General features: G+C 44.1%; 1 protein-coding gene across 4 annotated transcripts in view; it reads right to left on the bottom strand.

Moving 5' to 3' along the window:
• Window positions 1-26,220, bottom strand: part of lrp8 (low density lipoprotein receptor-related protein 8, apolipoprotein e receptor) — a 130,755-nt gene that overhangs the window by 18,695 nt on the left and 85,840 nt on the right. For 2 of the 4 annotated variants that reach the window (XM_085982540.1, XM_085982541.1), the window contains exons 4-12: window positions 21,835-21,957; window positions 20,119-20,496; window positions 12,001-12,123; window positions 11,781-11,903; window positions 8,687-8,806; window positions 8,412-8,537; window positions 6,255-6,426; window positions 1,077-1,304; window positions 863-981 (exon numbers count right to left, since the gene is read on the bottom strand). In XM_085982540.1, the coding sequence (XP_085838666.1) occupies window positions 863-981; window positions 1,077-1,304; window positions 6,255-6,426; window positions 8,412-8,537; window positions 8,687-8,806; window positions 11,781-11,903; window positions 12,001-12,123; window positions 20,119-20,496; window positions 21,835-21,957 (1,512 nt within the window). The remainder of the gene's footprint in view (window positions 1-862; window positions 982-1,076; window positions 1,305-6,254; window positions 6,427-8,411; window positions 8,538-8,686; window positions 8,807-11,780; window positions 11,904-12,000; window positions 12,124-20,118; window positions 20,497-21,834; window positions 21,958-26,220) is intronic. The other 2 variants (XM_085982539.1, XM_085982538.1) reach the window with 1 other exon arrangement.

The following is a 26,220-nucleotide window of genomic DNA, read 5'->3' as shown; positions in this document are numbered from 1 at the left end:
TGCAGGCTCCTCAACTCCTTCCACCAGGAACAACATGCACTCAAGTCATGTCAAAACTAGTCTAAATCCAAAACTAACACACATTGGAAGAAATTTTAACTGCTGGTGACAGTGTAAGGCAGGCCTTATCTAATCGGCTGGCCATTATCCCTCCTGATTTTCCTTTCCATTGAGTTTATCAATATGTCCCAAGGATAGTCAGGCCAACTCCAATTTAGCCTAACTTAGTTTACTTTCTGCAAGTCCATGAATCATTGCAAAGCATTCAAATATCAGATGACCAAGTAAAAAATTAGGAAGTTAGGAGTAAGAAGGGGAGGTCAGCTGTATTTTTTTTTCAAAACGATCATTTACTTGATTTTGTTTCAGCAATGCCAGACCGCACTCTCCAGCTGAGGGCTAAACCACAGGCTGGAGAGAGCAGGTTTCTTGGAAAGGCCTTTGAAGTGGACAGTACAAATGGGCTCGAGAGTAAGCATTCCTGCAGATAGTAAAGGATTGAGGGATATAGTTAGAGGGCAGTTTGGTGGAAAAGTGATTGGCTTGTTCAGCCAACTGACCTGTTCCAGCTCTTTAAAATGCTTATATTCTTATGCACAGTCCCTTACCCTGTATCCTATACACATAGTTCTCCTTAACTAATGAGGTCTATATCTGTGTTATTTAACTGTGCATTAGTTCTTTGTGGGGGATGTATTACATTTATCTTGGTCTTTTGTACATCTGCACCACAATTTTTGTGTTCACATTAAGAAAATTCTTTAAATAAATAGGTAAGAAAATATGCTGTTCTGCTTTGCTTCCCCACCCCAATCTACATCAATTTCACTAAAATGTAATATATTGCTGTAACATCACCTACCTAAAGTGATTCCATTTGGCCATTCAATGTTGTCCGTGACTAGTGGCTGACGATCGACCCCGTTCAGCCCAGCTTTCTCAATCTTTGCAAGGTCACCCCAGTCAGACCAATACATGAACCTAATTAAACAGGACCAAAAGCTTGAGAGACCGGTAGCAAGACACAGCACAAATCAATAGCACTGCATTCTGCAAGAAGCTTGATCAGTACTTACCCTCGTATTGGGTCAACCGAGATGGCTCTGGGCTTCTCGAGCTCAGTATTGATGAGGGTTTTTCTTTTGGTTCCATCTGCAGCTGCCATGGAGATAGACCTGGTGCCAGAGTCCGTCCAGTATATGTTTTTGTGAACCCAATCTATTGCTAGGCACTCGGGAGTATGGAGGTCGTGCTCAACCAGGAGAATATGCTGGCTTGGATCACTGGCTTTATCCAAAGGGGCACTGTATCACAGATCATGGAACAAGTGTTTAGATCAATGTTCCAATACTGTCCAAGTTAACCCAAGAGTAGTATTTATGCCCTATTTGTAAACCATTTCCAAATATATAACCAATCAAGGTGAGCAATTAAGATAACTTAGATTCCCGACATCTGGAATTGAGAGAAAAGGTGACGGAAGATGGCCGCATGTTCCTTGGGAAAGGAGATACTGAAATTCCTGCTCATGACTGGTATCTAGTGACTCTGATGGGAAATTCAGCTGTGTGGACATTGGGTAAGGAAAGGATTACAACAGTCTCATAGGGTCTACAAGTCGGCCGTTGGAGTAAGGCAGCTGGATTTAGAACATAAGAAACCGGAGCAGGAGTAGGCCATACGGCCCTGAGCCTGCTCCGCCATTCAATAAGATCATGGCTGATCTTCGACCTCAACTCTACTTTCCCGCCCGGTTCCCATATCCCTTGATTCCCCATGAGTCCAAAAATCTAGCTATCTCAGCCTTGAATATACTCAACGTCTGAGTAGCCACAGCCCTCTGGAGTAGAGAATTCCAGAGTCACAACCCTCTGAGTGAAGAAATTCCTCCTGATCTCAGTTTTAAATGACCGACCCTTTATCTTGAGACTATGCCCCCTAGCTCTATACTCTCCAACCAGGGGAAACAACCTCTCAGCATCTACCCTGTCAATCCCCTTCAGAATCTTATATGTTTCAATGAGATCTCATTCTTCTCAACTCCAGAGCGTATAGGCCCAATCTACTCAATCTCTCCTCATTGGACAACCCTCTCATCCCAGGAATCAATCTAGTGGACCTTCGTTGCACTGCCTCCAAGGCAAGTATATCCTTCCTCAGATAAGGAGACCAAAACTGCACACAGTACTCCAGGTGTAGTCTCCCCTGTACAATTGTACCAAGACTTCCCTGCTCTTGTACTCCAACCCCCTTGCAATAAAGGCCAACATGCCATTTGCCTTCCTAATTGCTTGCTGTACCTGCATGCTAACTCTCCGTATTTCCTGTACAAGGGCACCTAAATCTCTCAAGACCGGCATTTAATAGTTTCTCACGATTTAAAAAATATTCTGTTTTTCTATTCTTCTTACCAAAGTGAATAACTTCACATTTCCCCACATTATATTCCATCTGCCACCTTATTTCCCACTCACTTAACCTGTCTATATCCCTTTGCAGGCTCTTTGTGGCCTCCTCGCAGCTTACTTTCCCACCTAGCTTTGTATCGTCAGCAAACTTGGATACATTGCATTTGGTCTCTTCATCCAAGTCATTAATATAGATTGTAAATAGATGAGGCCCAAGCACTGATCCTTGCAGCACCCCACTAGTTACAGCCTGCCAACCTGAAAATGACCCGTTTATCCCTACTCTCTGTTTTCTGTCCATTAACCAATCCTCTATCCATGCTAATATATTACCTCCAAACCCATGAGCCCTTATCTTGCGTAGCAACCTTTTATGTGGTACTGTATCGAACGCCTTTTGGAAATCCAAATATACTACATCCACTGGTTCCCCTTTATCTACCCTGCTAGTTACATCCTCAAAAAACTCTAATAAATTTGTCAAACACAATTTCATAAAACCATGTTGACTCTGCCTAATCATATTATGATTTTCTAAGCACCCTGTTACCACATCCTTAATAATGGATTCCAGCATTTTCCCGACAACTGATGTCAGGCTAACTGGCCTGTAGTTCCCTGTTTTCTCTCTCCCGCCGGTCTTGAATAGTGGGCTTACATTTGCTACCTTCCAATCCACTGGGACCGTTCTAGAATCTAGGGAATTTTTTGAAGATCACAACCTTATGCATCCACTATCTCTGCAGCCACTTCTTTTAGAACCCTAGGATGTCGGCCATCAGGTCCAGGGGATATATTGGCTTTTAGTGGCATTAGTTTCTCAGATACTTTGGGGGGAAAATTCCGTGGCGCCCCGCCGCCGGAAATTCAGTTGTAGCGGCCCAAACAGGAAGTGGAGCGCTACTGGAAGCAATCCACCTCCTTCTTGGGGCGCTACAACTGAAGATCGTGGCGCTATGTGCAACAGTGCCACATGCGTCAGCATGTACTGCTGCATCATTGCAGGCCTCCTCCCCTGATTAAAGGGGAGGGGCCTAGCGCTGCACACACCAGGGCCCTGCTAGACCACCGGGGAGCCGTGAAAACAGCCCAGCACTCAAGAGAATGGTAACTCTGTGTTTCCTGTACAAGGACACCTACATTTCTCTGAAGACCAGCATTTAATAGTTTCTCACCATTTAAAAAATATTCACTCAAGAGGAGTGCCGGGCCGAGGGATCGCGGCCGGCACCCTAAGACAAAAAAAAGGGGAAGGGGGCAGGTGTTGGCAGTCAGCCAAAAATATCAATGGCTGCCCGGCACCTGCCCTTTAACTTCCGCCGCCGCCGCGGCAGCGATAGGTCAGGGGGCGCAAGCGAAGTTTGCAGTCAGGGTGCGAGCAGGTTGCTGCGCACGGCGATGACGTCATCGCTGGTGGCACAGCGCCGTGGGGTGCTACCGGCTACTGCTAGCCTCCTGCTGAATTTCATGGGAGGCGTCAGCGGCACCGCGCCTGGGCGCTAGGGGATTTGCGCCACTGGGGACATTAACGAGAGGCACACATCAACCCAATTTTTCCCTATTTTTCTCTGATCTTAATTACATTAAGTTCCTCACTCTCATTAGCCCTTTTGGTATGCTTTTTGTGTGTTCTACTGTGAAAAAGGTCTCTGCCATTTCCTTATTCCCCATTATGATATCTCCTGTCTCAGCCTCTAAGGGACCAATGCTTACTTTTGCTACTCTCTTCCTTTTTACATACTTTTGAAGCTCTTTCAATCTGTTTTTATACTTCTTGCTAGTTTACTCTCATTCTATTTTCTCCCTTTTTATCAATGTTTTGGTCATCCTTTGCTGGTTTCTAAAGCTCTCCCAATCCTCAGGCTTACTACTATTCTTCGCCACATTATAAGCCTCTTCTTTTAATCTAATACTACCCTTAACTTCTTTAGTAAGCCACGGATGTATCACTTTTCCCGTGTTTTTATTTCTCAATGGAATGTATATTTGTTGAGAATTTTGGAGTATTTCTTTAAATGTTTGTCACTGCTAATCTACCATCATACCTTTTAATCTAACTTCCCAATCTACCTTAGCCAACACGCTCCTCATACCTATGTAATTGGCTTTATTTAAGTTTAAGACTCTAGTTTTGGATTTAAGTATTTCACTCTCAAACTCAATGTGAAAGTCTATCATATTATGATCACTCTTCCCCAGAGGAACTTCTCCTACGAGACTACTAATTAATCCTGTCTTATTACACAATACAAGATCTAAAATAGCCTATTCCCTGGTTGGTTCCATGACATGTTGTAGTAGGAAACTATCTCCAATGCATTCTATGAACTCGTCCTCCAGGCTACCTTTGCCAATTTGATTTGCCCAGTCTATATGAAGTCCCCCACAATTATTGCATTACTTTTGTTACAGGCTTCTATTATTTCTTGATTAATACTCTGTCCAACAGTATAGCTGCGGTTATGGGACCTATAAACTCCTCCCACCCGTGTTTTCTACCCCTTGTTATTTCTTATTGCCACCATACTGATTCTACTTCTAAGCCAAGATCTTTTCTCAATATTGTCCTTAAGTCATCCTTTATTATCAGGGCTACCCACCACCCTTCTTTTCCATTTGGCCTGTAAGCAGTGTAAAGACCAGGAATTGGTTTGTAGATGCTGGTCACCATTTTGTGAAGTCACTGTATAGTTTGGTTACACAATATTTATAGAATACATTGACATATTGAGGTTAAGAATAAGCTAGGGACCATGTGCTTTAGGATCAGCGTAATTTGGTCATCTCTCTCAGCGTTAACATTTAGGTGGACAAGACATGAAATGAGTCTTCCAATGGCCGAATAGTCTGTTCTTGAGATGTGGTAGCTTTTGAAAATCACAATCATCTGTGTGTGGTTGAAATGGAATCATCATGTGAAGTACCCGTCATCTTCAAAAGAAACTGTAATTTGATCAACTTGTCAATACAATAAAGCTTACAACAGTTTTGAACCAGACACACTACCACAACAGTTATTATTCTGTGGGGATCCAGGTAGTTGCAGGTGCTTGTAAATTCCTGAGCTCAATTTGAAATTAGAGTTGCATGTAAATTTCAAGCTCCAGGATGTAATGCCTGGCTTTCGTTTTAAAAACAAAATATACATTTTTCATTTGTAACGAAGTATGAGTAACACGCACACACTTGTGCAGGCACACATATACACATATTATATGTGGTAAATTTCATGAGGTGGTGGAAGGCGGCTTTCATTCAGCCAGCACACAATAAGCCCTATTCTCATGCCTACCTGATGCTTAGCTGTGGTTTTACGCCTCCACCCATCAGAAAAGTGTCTGACACCTGTAGAAATGCATCATCGTGCTAGAGTCTCCCAAGCAAGCTACTAAGAAATCCAAACAGGTTCGGTTTGTTCAATATGGAGTAAATACATTGGGATACAACGTACCTATCCAAGTCAATAAACTGTTCTCCTTTCCCAAATACGACCTAATTACATGCAGCACAGGCTGCAGTGCCTTCCCCAGGTGCACTACATCTCTGAAGGAACAAGAGTTCAAAGCAGCTATCACAATCAAAGTATCAGCAGAATAAGAAGCTGGAAGCTGAGAGGGGTTGACTATCCAATGACAAGCTTTTCTTGTATCGTATCCAGACATGAAAGAGGTGTTAGAAGTGCCTGCTAGATATGGGAGCAGTATTCAGTACTTTAACAGGCAGGCCTTTGAGCGTGTTAAAATTTGGCTTCTGACTGTGTTACTGCCCAAAAATATTTCAGAATACGAGTTATTCTGTATAATATATCTCAATGCTTTAATGAGCATTGTGTAGAGAGTCACTTACCTATAGATCTCTCTGTAGTACAGGTCAATCCAGTATATCCTATTGGCTTCAACATCTACATCCAGGGCCACCACGTTCTTTAACGTAGACACAAGACGCGTGTATTCCTTCTTCATCAAATTAATCATTCTGATATCATGGGTATTGGTGAAGAGCACAGAAGGACTTTTGCCTGTCAAGAAATCGAGAAGTTTGCTGTGGTGAATGCAACATGGAACTGAAATATGCAATAGATGGAACCTACCAAAGGTCAATGAAGTGAGCAGCTCTATTTTCCGCTGCTGTGCAGGAGCATTGGTGTGGTGAATAGGAGCTTGGATTTATTTTAGACCCTTTCTTGTGCTGTACTGCTGTGTGTCATCTGCCACTATAGGCAAAATCTCCAGGAGTTACAAACATATTACTAAAGAACAAAATCTGTTGGGCCCAAAATTCCTAGGCCTGGGAAAGTGCTGCAAGAGTGCAATCTGGTCAGGAGAGCCTGGTTTTGGGGTGGAACCAGTTCAGATCAGTCTCTGTCATTTGTTTTGTACCAACAAAAAATTCCAATGCAGATCTCAGTGGGCACTACTTGCTTCTGCCACCCCCCTCCAAAGTGGCTATCAGAAGAGGAGGCTGGACTGGCAGAATGATTATCACCACCAGCTCTGTTAAGTTACCCCCATGCAGAGTAAGCCTGCTAGGTGCTGGGGTATTTGCACACCAAGGTTACATCCTAGGGGAAATGGGGCTCACAATTCCTAATTTAATCTGACCAACGAGCGATCTATTGCTGATGGGACAGCAGTAACAGTAAAATAGGTCATAGCTTAAAAAAATAAGCTGGAGATGTTTAGCCAAAACAGCATCCCCTCCCCACCCGCTCCTTTCACCAAAACAGAACAGCAAGGTGCCGCTCTGAAATTTCTGCCCAGCCAATGAGTGGGCACTCAGGAAAAGCTGGAAATGGCAGGGATACAAATGACCCCAGACCCATAACTTTGGACAGGTTCAGGATCAGGGCAGACTGGCAGGTAGAAAGCAGACTGTTGCTGGGATGACCATTGCTTCTGCTGGCTGAAAATGGCTACATGAAGTGAGTATCAGCAAGTTCAATCCATTTCCTAGTCAGTGTAGGCATGTGACACTAAACTGCCCTTTTTAGGCACAAATTGGCAATTTCACTTGGGAAGGCCATAAGGATTACAGTTATCGTTGGTCTCGCATGTTCTACTCCACATCAACTCCAACTTGCTCTAAATTCTACTACCCACATTTTATCCTGTACTAAGTATATCATGCTTGGCCTTGCCAACCTCTATTGGCTCCCCGTTCCCAGTGCATTGAACTCAAAATACTTGTCTCCATATACAAGTCCCTCCACAGCCTTGCCCCTATTGGCAACCTTCTTCAGCCCTAAGTTCCAGGATGCGCCATCCACTTTTCCCTCTCTGGCCTCCTTTGCATCCTCCCCTCTCAATGTTACTTCTTGGGTCAGAGCCTTTAGCCAACTTGGTCCAACACTGGCATTCCCTCTCTACTTTTCTCTCCTCCTTCAAAAGGCTCAGCAAAGCTACTTCTTTGACCACACCTTTAGTCAATTGCCCTGACTCAGCTCCGTTCACCAATTGGTGCCTTTTTTTTTACTTCATGAAGTGCTACAGGACATTTTATCAAGTTAATAAAGGAGCCATTAAAAATGCAAGTTGTTGTGGCAAATTGAAAGGTCACATTGGGGTGGTAGGGAAGACACAAAACTGGAGTCAGGTTAAGGAACATTTTTAGCACAACATTGGGCCCTGCTCCTGGTGCAAAAAAATAAATTGCCTTTGACCATCTGATGCTCTGAACCGTTATTCCCAGTGGACGCGCTAAATATAAAATCAGTGAAGAGGAAAAGGAAGACTGCAATTTCACAGCGTTCAATTCTGGAAATCCGAGTAGAAATAGGGATATGATACAAGTCACTGGGTCATCATCACATTTTAACTCCCTGCTGCAATGTGCATGTGTTAAGATCACAGGAGGATAGGATCAGGGACAGCATTAATGCTCAAACTGTCACCATCAGTCACCATCTAGGAACATACATGAATTACACTGCCATTGCTCATAGAATTGTACCCAGTAACAGTCACCTCCTTTCAAACAGGGGAGAAAAAAAGCAAACTGCCTTACCCACTGCTTTGCAAGTCTCAGTCATTGGATCCATCTCATAACCTTTGAAGCACTTGCACTTGTAGCCTCCTTTAATGTTGGTGCAGATCTGGCTACATCGGTCCAGATCCTCACATTCATTTATATCTGAAAGAAGCATTTGCACTAGTCAATAAATTCATTGAAATCTCTGTCACTTGTGCGACAGTATTGATTACTGAAACCAGTTTTACAAGACAGTCAGCCCTTTGTTTAAAAGAATGACTGAAGCAAGGACTGCCTTGCATTTTAATTACCTCCGCACGTCTTTGTGTCCAGCAGTTTGTACCCGGCTGGGCATTCGCATTCATATCCAACCTTCAAGTCTCTGCACGTGTGGGAGCAGCCACCATTGTTGGTCAGGCACTCATTTAAACCTGGATCAGACACCAGTACAAGAAACAAAAGAATTACATTTCTACTCAGCTCAACAACACTATGACTCTGGCCAAATCACAAAGCATCAGTGAGAAACGGCTCTAATGTTTTCAGATATATGCAATGCTGCAGTGTGAGTAAATGCACGTACACCCCAGTCACACTAAAACGTGGCCAACAGGAGATAAACATTGAATTTTAAAAGGGTGCACAGCACAAGTTTTCAAACTACAATCCCCAGACCCTAAAATGAACCCAAAGGGAATCACAGGGAAGCCCTAAATCCCCTTAAAAAACATACCCAAAATATTTTCAGCTAGTGGCTTAATTGAATGTTACATTTTCAGGTGAATGTATTGAACCGATGTGAGGGAATACACCATGTTTCAGACATATACACCATAATATGAACAGAATACTGATATTATTAAATGATATACTGGGTTTAAAAATCTAAAGCCTCGAAGACACAGGCTGTAAACAGAATACAGGCTCCGGAGATAAAGATCAGTTGATAACAAAGTTGTAAACAAGCTTTGAAATGGGAATTAGTTAAAAATACTAAAACAATGACAGATTGAAGCAAACCATTGGTGCTTCTGAAAGGTCTACGGTTTGCAAACAACACAATGAAAAGACCCAATTAAAGTGTTAAGAACTAACACGTAAAACAGAAACACAAACATTAAAAGAGGCAAGTGCCTTTGAAAAGATGACATCAAGTAAAAGAAACACCTGCCGGTCAAATAGTTTTTATGTTAAACTTTGAAGACAGGAAACACGATTAAATATGCAACCAATTGAGATAGCTAGAAATGCATGAAACACTCTAGTCAAAGTGTCTTTAATTTATAGACATAGTAAATATGATACCAACAAGGACACTTTGAAGATATAACTTCAATAGAGATACCAAGCAATTACATTGTGTTTGTATTGAACTTGGAGCAGTAAGGAGTCACCATGTCTGCTAAAAACCAGTAGAGTTTTGAATTTGAATGAGAATTGAATGAAAGCATTTTGTAAGAATGACATCAAACAGAAACCATAGCTGTCATTGTTTTTATGATGGTTTTTGAAACACCTAAAGATAGAGACATAATTATGCATGCAATAGTTGAATTGACAGTAAAATAGGAAGCATTCAAAAGAGAGTATCAATAAAGACAATTAGTTGACATCAGCAGAGAACTTCAAAGAAGAAACCAATGCAAAAGGATATAAAAATAAGACCTTTTCAACAGAAAGTTAGAACTCGCTGAACGGGCAAAGCGTTTCTCAACTCTTCAGAGGCATCTCTGTAAGTCTTTAACTATGAGTCTCGGGAAGTCAAAGTAATTGATTTTGGTGGATGTTCTGGATTTAGAAATAAGTAAGAAATGTAGAAACATAACGAAGTAAAGATTTGAGAATAAGGATCTCTGAGAAATAAGAAATGTAAGCTAATTGTATTTTGAATTGTTAATGTTGCGACTGATTCAACAGCTGTTAACTGAATGTCAGCTCATAAATAAAACTACTGTATATAATTTTAGAATTGTCTCAGAGTAATTCTGTATAAACTCGCGAACCCAAATTCTGTACACTCTTTTGTAAGGAGTTGCAGAATTCTGGGGGAGTATTCCGGACCCTCATAATATCCGGAAGGTTACAGTCTAGTTCAACTTATTAAAAGTATACTATCTGGAGGACGGTAACATCTTCAGTCGTTCCTTTCCTTTAGGGAGAGATAGCCTGAACCTTTAGACCCATTTAAGTATCTTATGGAATTTGGCTATCTCTAACTTAAGTTGAGGGTGAACGTCTGGGGAATACGCCTGATCTGGGGTAGCCCAAAAGGTCTAGGACTTGTAATTATCCCTTCACCGATACCCTAGTTCCTCTCCTGAAGATTCTGGCTCATGCTGAAGTATGCTTCCACAAACACCAGTAGCCCTCCAGTATTCATCCAGGTATCCATTCATAATATGGGAGCTTAGACAGAGACTGTCAGCAGGCTGCTTGACTGATGGAAGGAAAGATTCCTCTGGTGGCTGCAAGGGTCCTATGTAAAATGCGATTGGTCACTTTTGGTACTGTTCATAGTGGCAATGGACCCAAAAGATAACTGCCTCCAATTGGCTGGATCACTAAGAAGCTACTGAAGGCTGGCGTTGACTGTTGCAGAGGATGCTCTTCTGAGGTTAGGGCTGAGGCACATTGTTGAAGGAGTGTAGCAGGTGCTTCATTCTATCTAGCCTGTACAATACCTGACCTGGTATTGCACAATGCTGCGTCAGCCTTGGCTCAGTGGTAGCACTCTTACCTCCGAGTCATAAGGTTGTGGATTCAAGTCCCACTCCAGAGACTTGAGCACAAAATCTAGGCTGACACTCCAGTACAGTGCTGAAGGAGTACTGCACTGTCGGAGGCGCCGTCTTTTGGATGAGATGTCTTCCCTCTCAGGTGGACATAAAGATCTCATGGCACTATTTCGAAGAGGAGCTGGGGAGTTCTCCCCAGTGTCCTGGCCAACATTTATTCCTCAACCAACACCTATCTGGTCATTATCACATTGCTGTTTGTGGGACCCTATTGTGCACAAGTTGGCTGTCCTGTTTCCTTACATTACAACAGTGACTACAACCAATACTTTTGAACGTCATAAAAGATGCTATAGAAATGCAAGTCTTTCTTTTTTAAATTTTTCCAATGGGGTGCCCAATGGATAGTGCTCGGTTCCCCAGCACTGACATCCCTCACTTTGATGAGCACAAAATTCACGAAAAAGGACAAAGTGGGAACAAAAATTGCATTAGCTATAAATATTAAAGGAAGCCTCATTTCTGCAGGCATTAGAGTCTTAATCCACCCCTCTGGAATCTTCCACTATCTCATCGCTGTGCTTTTTAAAAAAAAAAAGACTACATGAAGGAGAATATGTAGAAAACACAATGAGCATAGAAAGTGCTCGCTACCCTTGATCCATCTTACCACATTCTTTGAGTGGCTCATCCGACCAGTCCTTGCAGTCCTTGTGTGAGTCACACACTTTATTCAAATCGATACACTCTCCACTCCTGCACAGGAACTTCAGCAGCCCTTCACACGGGGTCACTGTTAAGCAACAAGAACAGTAATGTTAGATCGGGCGCGCCCCTCAATAGGCACCGACTTGCTCTCTGACTCATGTATCGAAATGATCAATACAAACCATTCACGCAATCTAGCTCGTCGATGTGGTCTGGACAGTCAAAGGCTTGGTTACACTGTTTGGATCCGTGGATGCAGCTCCCGTCATTGCACTGAAACTCATTGGGTTGGCAAGTTACCATCGCTTTAAGAGAAGAAAATAGAAATATATATTTATTTTTAAATTTCTTAACTTATCATTATTGAAGAGAAAAATTTTAAAATACCAAAAAGAGATTTTGTTATTTAAAATTGACTGCTTGCAGGATAAGACAATACATAATACAAGGGGACAGAGCCAAACTAGAGGAGGGCCCAGAAATGATAAGTACTTGACGTCGAGAGATTGCTACTCTGGACATCTTGCCTATAAGAGTATCAAAGACGTTGGGGCTGGTGAAGTCAGAGGTCTCTTCCAAGCTCAGGGATAATCCTGCTCTTTTGTCTCATTTCTATTCTCAACCACCAATGCAACCACAAAACAGCTTGTGTAGCATGAAGTGCCAGCCTTCTGCTTAACAGTGACCCCGTGCGAAGGGCTGCTGAAGGTCCTGTTTCAAGGAGTCACACAGAGCCAGAATTCAAATAGATGTTCCTCTTGACACTGTAGGCCTGAGAGGTCAGCCAGCCACGACCAATGACCAGAACAAGACTCCATCGCACGGTACTGTGCATACCATACCGCTCACCAAAGTTTGCAAGCACCAGTGTAGTTTCAGACTAGCCACGCTCTCATTGAATGGCGGAACAGGTTCGCGAGGTTCCTATTTTCGCCACCACCCCCCTCCCCCAAAAGACAGTCAATGACTTTGTGGAGGTAACAGCAGATGTGTCACAGTGCACAGGTGGGGAGGAGCAAATGGTAGGGCCAGAGGAGCAGCAGGAAACAGGTGCGTGGATGGGCATGTGGCTCCTACCAAGGACGCCCTGTACTTTCGAAAAAGCAGCAGTGCCATGCCATGCTCCTGTTGCATGGGCAAGGGGATGAAATGATGGCATTGCACAGCAATGCATCGGTGGGCAGCAACTTGGCTGATAGCATGGCAGATGCAATATAACGTGGATAAATGTGAGGTTATCCACTTTGGTGTCAAAAACAGGAAGGCAGATTATTATCTGAATGGCAATAGATTGGGAGAAGGGGAAGTGCAATGAGACCTGGGTGTCCTTGTGCACCAGTCGCTGAAGGTAAGCATGCAGGTGCAGCAGGCGGTTAAGAAGGCAAATGGTATGTTGGCCTTCATGGCGAGAGGATTAGAGTACAGGAACAAGGATGTCTTGCTCCAGTTGTACAGGGCCTTGGTGAGACCACATCTTGAGTATTGTGTGCAGTTCTGGTCGCCTTATCTGAGGAAGGATGTTCTTGCCATGGAAGGAGTGCAGCGAAGATTTATCAGGCTGTTACCTGGGATGGCAGGAATGACGTATGAGGAGAGATTGGGTCAATTGGGCTTGTACTCGCTGGAGTTTAGAAGAATGAGAGGGGATCTCATTGAAACTTATAAAATTCTGACAGGACTGGACAAACTAGATGCAGGAAGGATGTTCCCGGTGGTCGGGGAGTCCAGAACCAGGGGTCACAGTCTAAGGATAAGGGACAGGCCATTTAGGACAGAAATGAGGGGGAATTTCTTCACCCAGAGAGTGGTGAACCTGTGGAACTCTCTACCACAGAAGGCAGTAGAGGCCAATTCATTAAATATATTCAAGAAGGAGTTGGATATATTTCTTAAGACTAAAGGGATCAAGAGGTATGGGGAGAAAGCAGGGACCGGGTACTGAATTTGGATGATCAGCCATGATCGCATTGAATGGCGGAGCAGGCTCGAGGGGCCGAATGGCCCACTCCTGCTCCTATCTTCTATGTTTATGTTTCTGTAGCATAGATGATCCCTATGCTGGGCTGAAAAGAGATGGAGGCAGAAAATTCAAGGGAAGAGGTGATTTTGACTGTCTCCGACAGGGCTGTCCTATGTTGAGGTTGGCTGTAGGTCTTCTTACAGCAGATAAAACAGCTGTGCAGCTCCTCCTTACTGACTCAGGGCCTGCGAAGGAAGTTATCTTTGCTCATTGTCAGGCGGTGTGCCAGCCAGGGCCTGCGGATAAGGCTGGTGGTCTAATAGTGAGAGCGGTTCTGGTGCCAACTAATCATCCTGGCTGGTTTCCTTTCACCTCGCATCGCTTTAAAAGTTAAAGGTGCTATATAAATGCAAGTTGTTGTTGTTATAAATACTGCAATTCGAGCATTTTGAAAAGTAGGGCTCGTCATTAATTTAATGACTTGCCACACAGTACAGGAATTATTACATTAAATTTCAGAACTTACCATTTGAGCGGGAATGCTGGTCCTGTACCATAACCACTGCACTATCACACCCCTTTACAGGTCCCCCTCTTTAAAAAAAAAGGATCTTCCTGTTCTGCTGAACTCTTCTAGAGACAGTCATTTGGCTGTTTTTCTTTAAAAAAGTATTTTATACATGTTGCGATTGAAAAAAAACCAAACTCAACCACTTCAACAAGAAAAAACGCCAAACCTCCAACACCCATTGAGTAGGGTGGAATGAATGCTAGGAGGGATTCTGCCTGAAGCGCAGGAGACAAAGGCCCTTATTTGTATGCAGGATGCGTACTTAATTAAACTCTTAGAGATTCTGCACGTCAGCATTATACATGGGTGTTGGGCCCGATCGGAAAAGCATGTCTGGTAGATTTCCAGCATGTACCAGGCAGCCACACGGAACATCAGATTCTCCTGTCCACACATGCCCAATTCACGCTGGTGGGAACATTCCTGCCGGGCAAAAGTTCTGGCCAAATATTGTGGTGCAAAGGTAACCCCCGGCTTCTCTTCTCCACTACAAACTCTCTTCTTAAACCCCTCTCCCCTGCCTCCTCCACCCTCACCTCCAACAAGAAGTGTGAGGAGCTCATGGAGTTCTTTATCACTAAGATTGAGACCATCCGATCAGCTGCCTCTTCTGCTTCCCTCCCTTCCCCTTGCCCACCAAGCCAAACTTTCTCTAAGGTTCCCCCCTGCCCTAGTCCTGAACTTGCATCTTTTTCCAGTTTCTCTCCTATCTCCCATTATACCCTCTCCAAGCTCACCTTGTTCATGAGACCCACCTCCTGCTCCCTCGACCCTATTCCCACCAAACCGATGACCACCATCTTCCCTTCCCGACCCCAATGTTAGTTGATATTCTTAACGGTTTCCCCTTCTCAGGTACTGTCCCACTCACCTTCAAATCTACCGTCATCACCCCCTCCTTAAAAAGCCAACCCTCAACTCCTCTGTCCTTGCAAACTACCGCCCCATCTCCAACCTCCCTTCCCTCTCCAAAGTCCTAGAACGTGTTGTTGCCTCCCAAATCCGTACCCATATTTCCTGCAACTCCATGATTGATTCTTTCCAATCAGGTTTCCTTCCCTGCCACAGTATCGAAACGGCCCTTATCAAAGTGACAAATTACATCCTATGTGACTGTGATCATGGTAAACTATCCCTCCTCATTCTTCTCGACCGGTCTGCAGCTTTTCACACGGTTGACAACACCATCCTCCTCCAACGCCTCTTCTCTGTCGTCCAGTTGGGTGGGACTGCACTCTCCTGGTTCCATTCTGATCTATCCAGTCGTAACCAGAGAATCACTTGCAATGCCTTCTCTTCCAGCTCCCGCACTGTTACATCTGGTGTCCCCCAAGGATCTAGCCTTAACCCCAATCTATCCTTGTGTCAACTGTGGCTCAGTTGGTAGCAACCTCACCTCAGAGTCAGAAGGCTGTGGGTTCAAGCCCCACTCCAGAGACTTGAGCACAAAAATCTAGGCTGACACTCCAGTGCAGTACTGAGGGAGTGCTGCATTGCTGGAAATGCTGCCTTTCGGATGAGACGTCTACCCTCTCAGGTGGGTGTAAAAGAGCCCATGGCACTACTTGAAAGAAGAGCAGGAGTTCTCCCCAGTGTCCTAGCCAATATTTATCCCTCAATCAACATTATTATAACAGATTATCTGGTCATTATCACATTGCTGTTTTGTGGGAGTTTGCTGTGCGCTAATTGCCTTTTTTACATTACAACAGTGACTACACTTCAAAAAGTATGTCATTGGCTGTAAAGCACTTTGGGACGTCTGGAGGTTGTGAAAGGTGCTATATAAATGCAAGTTTTTTTTTCTATTTCTCATCTACATGCTGCCCCTCAGTGACATCATCTGAAAACATGTTAGGCTGACAACACCCAGCTCTACCTCACTACTAGGTAAAGGTAAAGTAATAAAAAGGGCAAAAGCAGGAACTAAGTGTCACAAAACATCTTTGAAAGTTCTCTATTTGAATGCACGTAGCATTCGTAACAAAATAGACGAGTTAATGGCACAAATAACTACATATGGGTATGATCTTGTGGCCATTACAGAAACATGGCTGCAGGGTGACAATGCCTGGGAATTAAACATACCAGGTTATTTAACGATCAGGAAGGACAGGCAGGAAGGAAGGGGAGGTGGCGTGGCTATGTTAATAAAGGAAGGAATCACTGTAATACAGAGAAATGATATTGGGCCAAAAGATCAGGATAATGAAACAGTTTGGGTGGAGGTAAGGAATAATAAGGGGAAAAAAACACTAGTGGGCATAGTCTATAGGCCTCCGAACAGTGGCAACTCTGTTGGACGGAGTATCAATCAGGAAATAGTTGAGGCTTGTAATAAGGGAACATCTATAATTATGGGGGATTTTAACTATCATATTAATTGGACAAATCAAATTGGGCAGGGCTGCCTTGAGGATGAGTTCATTGAGTGTATTAGGGATGGGTTTCTTGAGCAGTATGTAACTGAACCGACCAGGGGGCAAGCAACCTTAGATCTGGTCCTGTGTAACGAGACAGGATTAATTAAAAATGTCCTAGTAAAGGATCCCCTTGGAATGAGTGACCATAACATGGTTGAATTCCATATTCAATTAGAGGGTGAGAAGGTTGGATCTCAAACAAGCGTGCTAAGCTTGAATAAAGGAGACTATGAAGGTACGAGAGCGGAATTGAGTAGAGTGGATTGGGAAAATAGATTAAAGGGCAAGACGATACATGATCAGTGGTGTACATTTAAGGAGTTATTTTACAACTTCCAAAAAAAATATATTCCACTGAGAAGAAAAGGGTGTAAAGGAAAAGACAGCCATCCGTGGCTAAGTAAAGAAATTAAGCATAGTATTCGACTAAAAACAAGGGCATATAAGGTAGCCAAATCTAGTGGGAGGATAGAGGATTGGGAAAACTTTAAAAGACAGCAAAAAATAACAAAAAGATTGATTAAGAAAGGGAAGATAGATTATGAAAGTAAATTAGCAAAAAATATAAAAACAGATAGTAAGAGTTTTTATAGTTATATAAAAAGAAAAAGGGTGGCTAAAGTAAATGTTGGTCCCTTAGAGGATGAGACCAGGAAATTAATGGTGGGAAATATGGAGATGGCAAAAACACTGAATGAATATTTTGTATCAGTCTTTACAGTAGAAGACACTAAGAATATCCCAACACTGGACAAACAGGGGGCTATAGGGGGGGAGGAGCTAAACACGATCAAAATCACTAAGGAAGTGGTACTCGGTAAAATAATGGGACTCAAGGCGGATAAATCACCTGGACCTGATGGCTTACATCCTAGCGTCTTGAGGGAAGTGGCGGTAGGGATTGTGGATGCATTGGTAATAATTTTCCAAAACTCCCTGGACTCGGCAAAGGTCCCGGCAGACTGGAAAACTGCTAATATAACACCCTTATTTAAAAAGGGCAGTAGACAGAAAGCTGGAAACTATAGACCGGTTAGCCTAACATCTGTGGTAGGTAAAATTTTGGAGTCCATTATTAAGGAGACAGTAACAGGACATTTGGATAATCATAATTTAATAGGACAAAGTCAGCATGGTTTTATGAAGGGGAAGTCATGTTTGACAAATTTGCTGGAGTTCTTTGAGGAAGTAACATACAGGGTGGATAAAGGGGAACCAGTGGACGTAGTGTATTTAGACTTCCAAAAGGCATTTGACAAGGTGCCACACAGAAGATTATTGCTTAAGATAAAAAATCACGGGATTGGGGGTAATATTCTGGCATGGATAGAGGATTGGCTATCTAACAGAAGGCAGAGAGTTGGGATAAATGGTTCATTCTCAGACTGGCAATCAGTAACTAGTGGTGTTCCACAGGGGTCAGTGCTGGGTCCCCAACTCTTTACAATCTATATTAACGATTTGGAGGAGGGGGCCGAGTGTAACATATCAAAGTTTGCAGATGACACTAAGATGGGAGGGAAAGTAGTGAGTGAGGAGGACATAAAAAACCTGCAAGGGGACATAGACAGGCTAAGTAAGTGGGCAGAGATTTGGCAGATGGAATACAATACTGGAAAGTGTGAGGTTATGCACTTTGGCAGGAAAAATCGTAGAGCAAGTTATTATCTTAATGGCAAGAAACTGGAAAGTACTGAAGTACAAAGGGATCTGGGGGTCCTGGTGCACGAAACTCAAAAGGTTAGTATGCAGGTGCAGCAAGTGATTAAGAAGGCCAATGGAATGTTGGCTTTCATTGCTAGGGGGATAGAATATAAAAATAGGGAGGTATTGCTTCAGTTGTACAAGGTATTGGTGAGACCGCACCTGGAATACTGCGTACAGTTTTGGTGTCCATACTTAAGAAAGGACATACTTGCTCTCGAGTCAGTACAAAGAAGGTTCACTCGGTTAATCCCGGGGATGAGGGGATGGACATATGAGGAGAGGTTGAGTAGATTGGGACTCTACTCATTGGAGTTCAGAAGAATGAGAGGCGATCTTATTGAAACATGTAAGATTGTGAAGGGGTTGGATCGGGTGGATGCGGGGAGGATGTTCCCGATGATGGGTGAAACTAGAACTAGGGGGCATAGTCTTAGAATAAGGGGCTGCTCTTTCAAAACTGAGATGAGGAGGAACTACTTCACTCAGAGGGTGGTAGGTCCATGGAATATGCTGCCCCAAAAAGCTGTAGAAGCTACATCATTACATAAATTTAAAACAGAAATAGACAGTTTCCTAGAAGTAAAAGGGAATTAAGGGTTACGGGGAGCGGGCAGGAATTTGGACATGAGTCTAGGTTCGGATCGGTCATGGCCCTGTGGGTAGCGGAGCGGGCCCAGGGGCCGTGTAGCCTGATCCTGCTCCTATTTCGTGTGTCTAATTCTGTTAGATTCAGGAGATGGTTCTGTGATAGTGGATTGGCGGTTAGGATCAGATCAGCCATGATCTTATTGAACGGCGGAGCAGGCTCGAGGGGCCGATTGGCCTACTCCTGCTCCTATTTCTTATGTTCTTATGTACTACCTCTCTCGACCCTTCCACTGTCTCTGATTTGTCACACTGCTTGTCCGACATCCAGTCCTGGATGAGCAGAAATTTCCTCCAACTAAAATTGGGAAGACTGAAGCCATTGTCTTCGGTCCTCGCCACAAACTCCGTTCCCTGGCCACCGACTCCATCCCTCTACCTGGTCACTGTCTGAGGCTGAACCAGAACGTTCGCAACTTTGGCATCCTATTGGACCCGGAGATGGACTTCCAACCACATAGCCTCTCTATCACCAAGTCTGCCTACTTCCACCTGTCTCTTATTTTTCTTATCAATTTTTTCCTCCCTGAAGGCCTGGAGTCCTATCTGGGATTGGTTCTACTGGTGTCAGACCCGTCACTACGTCACCCAACTAGCTGCTAATCATGTGAGTGAGTGTCAGCAGTCTATTCAATCACAGGGGACATTGCAGCCCAGCCTGATCCAGATCCACACGCATATTGCCACCAATTGCCATTGGACAGTGATCCTGGGAGATTTTCCCCTTTCTAAACCAGAGCAACCAAGCCCAATCTTAGTTCCCCTACTGTCAATTTAATGGAGATCAGCGAACTCAGTACACAATGGGGGACCGTACCTGGGACGTTCTTGGTCTGTGTGGATCTGCTACACATGGAACCTTTGGGAGAACTCCCATTCAACAACAAAAAAGTGAACAATCCACCCATCTCACTAGATGCAAGCTACATAAAGACTATAGCTTGCTTGGAGCTGATGCAGGCACATTTCGCTAAACTTGAAGAAAAAAACTTACGACAGCCAGTTTCGTCCGATTTGTCTTTGCAGTCTATGCCCCCATCACATTTCCAGTTCAGGTGGATGCACTCGCCGTTGTCACACTGAAACTCATTTGCTGAGCAAGAGTTTGGCGGTACGAGTGCTATCACGTGGCCGCATCTCTCCACACTCTCATCTGAGCCGTCGGTGCAGTCTGGGTCATTGTCACAGGCCCACAGCTCGGGGATGCATAATGAGTTGTTGCACTGGAACTCATGGGGTCCACAGGTGGGTGGAGTGCACTGTTGCTCCTCAGTGCCATCTCCACAGTCGTCGTCACCATCGCACACAAACATCATGGCAATGCATTTATCGTTGCCACATTGAAATTCATTGGTTGGGCAGGTCTTCTGATCTGCAGGTTTGGGGGGGGGGGGGGGGGGCGGAAGAGAAAGAGAGCAATTATAAGCAAGCAAATTGGTGAAGTCTTGTATGCAACCAAAAGAAAATCTTTCCAGAATTAATTCCCTCCCTCCCCACCCACCCTTCCAAATTTCTCCTCTCCTCTTCTGAATGCACTGACTGATGCTGGAGAATGGACCCAGCAGTCCCAGACTCACTTGGGTATCTCCCTCAGGTCAGCATTCAGGTAGAAACCTGAACAGGGAGTCTTGGCAGGCTATTCAACTTTTGGGTCATCACAGCTGAGCCTCATCCTCTCCTCACTTGGGGTCCACATGCACACTTTCCAGTGGGAGTCCCCAAATAGTGATCAGTCGGGATTAGCTCCCTAGCCCAGGATGGTGGAGTCCAAATGTAGTGCCCAACTGCTGTTCCACTGACATTAGCCACACATGAGCTGTTACATCTCAATTCTGACAGTTTACTGGTCTCTGATCGACTCTGGACATGCCTGTGAGGAGGACAGTAATGTCAGAGAGAAATTATGTGGGACCTGTAAAATGGCACAACACACTCATGGGGAAAGTCAATTAGCCAAAACTAATTAATTTTACAAATCACTTTCTTTCAGTGAATCATTCAAAAGTGAAGTCTAATATCCCCTTCCTGCTTGGGTTGCGGAGAGTGTGGCGAATTTGGGATGAGCTGAGCTTTTCTCTGTGATTACTGCCATCCTGCTTTTACTCAAGAAACACCATCCCCGAGGTAAAATAGCGACAGCAGTTGGAGCTCGGCAACAAACTGATCAGCCATCTGTCAGACTTGGGCAAACTTGGGCAAACTCAAGTCAGTAAATGTTTAGCTGTAAAAATACGCAGTTACCAGAGACTCAAGGCTTTATTTATGGCATTTTTCATTTAAAAATAAATTATTTTTCCCCTTCCTGTCATCCGGAAAAACACCGACTCTTGCTGGGGCAATATTTACACAGGTGCCAGCTGCCTCCTGTATCTTGTTCACCAAGGGCATCCCAGCCAAAACTGATCCTGTCCTCACCAGACATCGACACGTGCGCACTTTCCAGTTGGAGTCACTGGGAGCAGGAATCCTGGCTTATTAACGTCGCCCGTCCTCCCCCACCCCGCAGCACAAGAGCCAGCTGAACTGCCGCGCTCCTCTGCTTAGATGGGTTAACTCAGCGCTACCTGGGATGGAACATGTCTTCTGGTCTGTATGGCTCAGTACCACACACATGGTAGTTCATTCCTCTACTGAACATTGGGGGAAACTGGATGGCAAGGGTTTAGGGTTTGAGCCTTAACCAAAATTCACAAGAAGTTCACACACTCACCAGCTGCACAATTCAACTCATCGGTTCCATTTTCACAGTCCTTCACACCATCGCACTGCCATGACATTGGGATGCATCTCTTACTGGGGCAGCCAAATGTGTCAGGTGGGCACGTAAATTTATCTGTACCACACGGGGAAGAAAAGATTCTGAGTGCACTTGCTCCACAAGTCAGCAATTCTGCGGTTTAGCTTTTTCAGCCTGGCTTCTTTTGAGTCTACATGACTTACAAACCCTCTAAGGAAAGGTTTTGCATCAGCTTAAATCACCTTGTCCAGTCACTGCACTGCATGTAATACTGCAATGTATATTTCTTTAAATGAAAGATCTTGAATGAAGGTTTAAGGCCTATGGTGCAGGACACAACCATGGCTGGAGTAGAACAGAAGACAAGGTAAATCAGGAAGCCAGCGATTAGGGGATGCCAAGCTTTAGATTTATAAACCTTAAGATTGTAGGGGGAAAGAGAAGAGAAGTGAGGGAAGTAAGGAGCTCCTCACTTTTGAGATCTCAAGAAAGATTGAGTTTGAGTAGGAGCACTGAGCCTTGATTTCAGCACTTTGACGAGAAGAGTGTGCAAGGGGGAGTATGAGGCAGGAGTGTTTCTTCCCTGTTTTCACTGCATAGGGTTAGAGAAACACAGGTGGGTGGCAACCTTTAGTAGAAATTATTCCACACAGATTTGGAGGAACCTACTGTACAGTCGTCCATAAATTCTGCCACTGAACTACTTATTAAGATTGCTTGCGCTAGGTCACTGACATTTAGCTGGACCACAGATACAGCCACTGAAGTAACCAAGAATGTGCAATACAAAGCTTTCGAGCCAATGAAGCTTTCATTTGCCAAATTGGATCGCAAGGTGGTTGAATCAACAGTTAAATGGCGACGGGCACTTCATGCTGCAGGCCACTTTCTTTCATTGATTCCCATAGTGTACTTTGGCTTAGTTTGTATGGCTCCAGGTAAATCCTCTCAGGCTGCCTCTAGCCAAAGGTTTTAAACCATAAAATGCATGAAAGGGGCATAAGGGACACCAATCAGTAGCAAGATCACTCCCTGGGGAGGGATGGAGTACAGTGTACAGATACGTTGTGCGAGAAGGACCAAGAGAAACCAGTCATTCTTCCGATAGCTCCCTGTGAGAGGAACTGAGAGGCATCAGTGTACAGCAAGCTCCCTGACGGAGGAAAGCGAGTCACAAAATAGCTCCTTGAAGGAGAGAGACAGAAGTTAAAGATAGCTCCCCGAGTCAGGGGAGCAAGAGACACCAGTGTACAGTACAGCAGTGCACTTGGTAGCAATTTACAGTGCATACCTTTATAGCACCATTTTATATCATTTAATTTTTACTGTTGTATAATTTCTTTGGTGATGCTTCCCTGCACTCCTCTAAGGATTATCGTACTCAGTGATTTTATTTTACAAACAGCAGACAAGAATGGGGGAAAAAAATCAATCATGAAGCTGAGCATCTCAGCCTTGCTCTCAGCACTGAGCGCTATCAGATGATTTTACTCATGAACCTTTTCAATGGAAAAGGCATACAAACTGCCTGATTTCTGGCAAGCTGGCATTCTGATAAGTGCATCTAATGCATTTATTATTGCATCACAGTATCGAAGAGAATTAAATTATCAAGTTTACAAATTCGCTTAATAATCCTTTGCCTAGCAGGTTGGAGGCAGGTCAGCAGCAAAGCACTGCAACCTCCCCCCACCTCCTCACCTTTCCTGGGCGGGGGGGGGGGGCAGGATCACAAGACTGAGTGGAGATCTTGATTGTTATTTGAGTCGACTGCACTCACTGGGTGGGTTTGCTAGCGCACAGCAGGGGATGAACAAGTTAGGTGTAGAGAAACCCAGAAAAAGGTAACTTCCCCATGGCGCTCAAAAATCAACCGAAGGACCATCTGCTTCCAGAGCTGATTCCAAGTTGCTGGTTGGCACATATGCAACAGTGACTTCCTTCTGAGCCAGCATCGTGCTGATGTAGTGCATTGCCATTGGACAGGCCAGCTGGGATTGGAAACGCACTAATATAAAGGAACTGCAATGGTGAAGACGGATCAGTTATTTAATCTCTTTGCAAGCAGAAGAAGAAAAAAATCAAATGTGTCTTAAGCTCGCAGGTACCCTCACCATAAGTGGTCATTCTTCCAGTGTGTGCTATTCAATGCCACAACTGAGTCTAATCTGTCAGGTTATATTGCGTTCACATGACTTTTATCAATATCTTTCATGTGCATTAAATAAACGAGTAGTAAGGCTGGATATCCTTGAGCAACATTGTGTGAGGGGCTGGAGTCGGTTGTTGGCTGCAGTGTGAGGGGGCCTGGGCTGGGTTTAACTGCACCACCCACCCCAAATTGCAAGTGTTTGTGCAAGGAAGCACTGCTTTCTTGAAATGCTCCAGGTGCATTGTTCAGATCTTCTTTAATGAACAGTGAAAAGTGAGGGGGGGGGGGGGGGGGGAGGGAGTTCAAGCTGTTCCTGGCACTAGTGTGACCAAGTCATTTATAGTCAAGACCTCAAAAAGTTTGATAAAAATAGGAAATCACCTTCTGAAACAGCTCAGGGAATCACCTGGGCTGTAAGTCAATTACTTGCAACGTAACGGTGCCTTTCCATTGGATAACCAAAATGGTTTAGCGATGAGAATGGGGAAGCACAATACGGTAATGCTCAGGGTTTTCCACCTCCGACCTTGACCGGCAACGGAAGTCAGAATATTTCATCTCCAGGTAAAGCAGATTCAAATGTTAAAAGTACATTCACATTGGAACAGCTTCAGCACTTTACATCTCAGACCTATTTAGTTAAAGCTCCTACCACTATATTCCCCCAATAGCATGGTTGCTAAATGCAGTATTCAGTACAGTACGGAGCAAGAGAGACTAGGACAGTGTCGGGTTTGATCCCCAGTTTGTGCTGAGTTAGCTGAACTCCAGCAGGACAGCAGTGGGCACTACAATTAATCTCAGCGCCCCTGTCCTTGGCAGAGAGGATAGGGCGAGGGAAGCAATTCAGCCAGGTTACCCACCCACCCACCCCCATCAATATCCAATTGCCCCTCCTGGAAAGTGTGTACATGGGAAAGATCTGGACTGAACTCAGCAGTGACACTGAATAGCTGTCGAGGCTCACACATGAAAAATGGCCACTTTGGGTGAGGGTACAGGGGAGCAGCTGGTGTTCATGGGAATGCAAGTCAGTGCCTTCAGGAGGAGAGGAGAAAACTGGTAAAAGATTTTTAAAAGCTCCAATAACCCAACTGAAGTTACAGAACAAAGGCAAAATACCGCGGATGCTGGAAATCTGAAATATAAAGAGAGAATGCTGGAAATAGCAGGCCAGGCAACATCCGTTCCTCTCGCCAGATGCTGCCTGACTCGATGAGTATTTCCAGCATTTTCTGTTAGATTTGAAGCTACAGAACATTTAACTGCAATGTACCCAGACAATGTTTTAAAAAAGCACATTAATCAATTCCTTTCAAGCCTTCTGCAAGGAAGTAATGTGCACACAAATCAAAACTACATTTGGTTTATTATTTAAATCAGAGGCTCCTAATGCCATATCACAGCAGTTTTAATTACTTGGCAAAGAGAGGCTTACCATCCACCCAAATGTTCAATATAAAAGCTTCTACAGATTGTTCATTTTTTTCTGCATATGTTTAAGCATATCTTTTGCGAAAGATTGCACGCCATCCTTTCAAACCTTTGCTGGGATAAATTGCTGAATGGTTTATTTTGCAGAAATAACAGGCAGCTGCTGAGCTTGTCAGAGTGCCAACATTCCGCACTGTGATGGAGGTTCTGCCCGCCCCCCAAGAAATATCGCACACAGGCCTGCATCCAGTGTGCAAATAGTGACAAAAAGCACACGTTACAGAACCGGGGCCTGCAGAGATAGAGCCTACGGGTTTAAAATTAACAGGCCTTAAGCAAGACTAGAGATTCGAAGAAACTTATACCCCTTCCCCGCATACAATAATGGAGATGTGGGGCAAATTCTTAGCCAAAGTAGTTAAGGCTGAGGTAATTTACTGGACAAATAACTGGCTTGCAATGGGACTGAGATCAAATACACCAATGGCTCCTGTGTTAGGAGAGGAAGGTGAAATGTTGTCTGTGGAGGGCACGGATGGTTGAATATTCTAAGTTTTACTTTGTAACCTTTTGGGATCGGGAAGTGTTTATGGAGAACTATCCCTCACAGGATTAAATAAAGGGACAGCGTATGCTTAGTGGGACCAATGGCCTTTCCTCACTCAATGCTTTGTGTCCTGATGGTACCATGCTGTGAAAAGCATGGTCATTACATTGCAGTATTAGAAACAGACATGTATATAGCTCTTTCCTCTTTAATGCGAATAGGAAAG

The sequence above is a fragment of the Somniosus microcephalus genome, chromosome 3 (genome assembly GCF_052327205.1).
Source record: "Somniosus microcephalus isolate GS21.2 chromosome 3, FLI_Smic_1.0, whole genome shotgun sequence".
NCBI classification, from domain to species: domain Eukaryota; kingdom Metazoa; phylum Chordata; class Chondrichthyes; order Squaliformes; family Somniosidae; genus Somniosus; species Somniosus microcephalus.
Note: the sequence above shows the minus strand (reverse complement) of the source record. Positions and strands in the feature narration are given on the sequence as shown.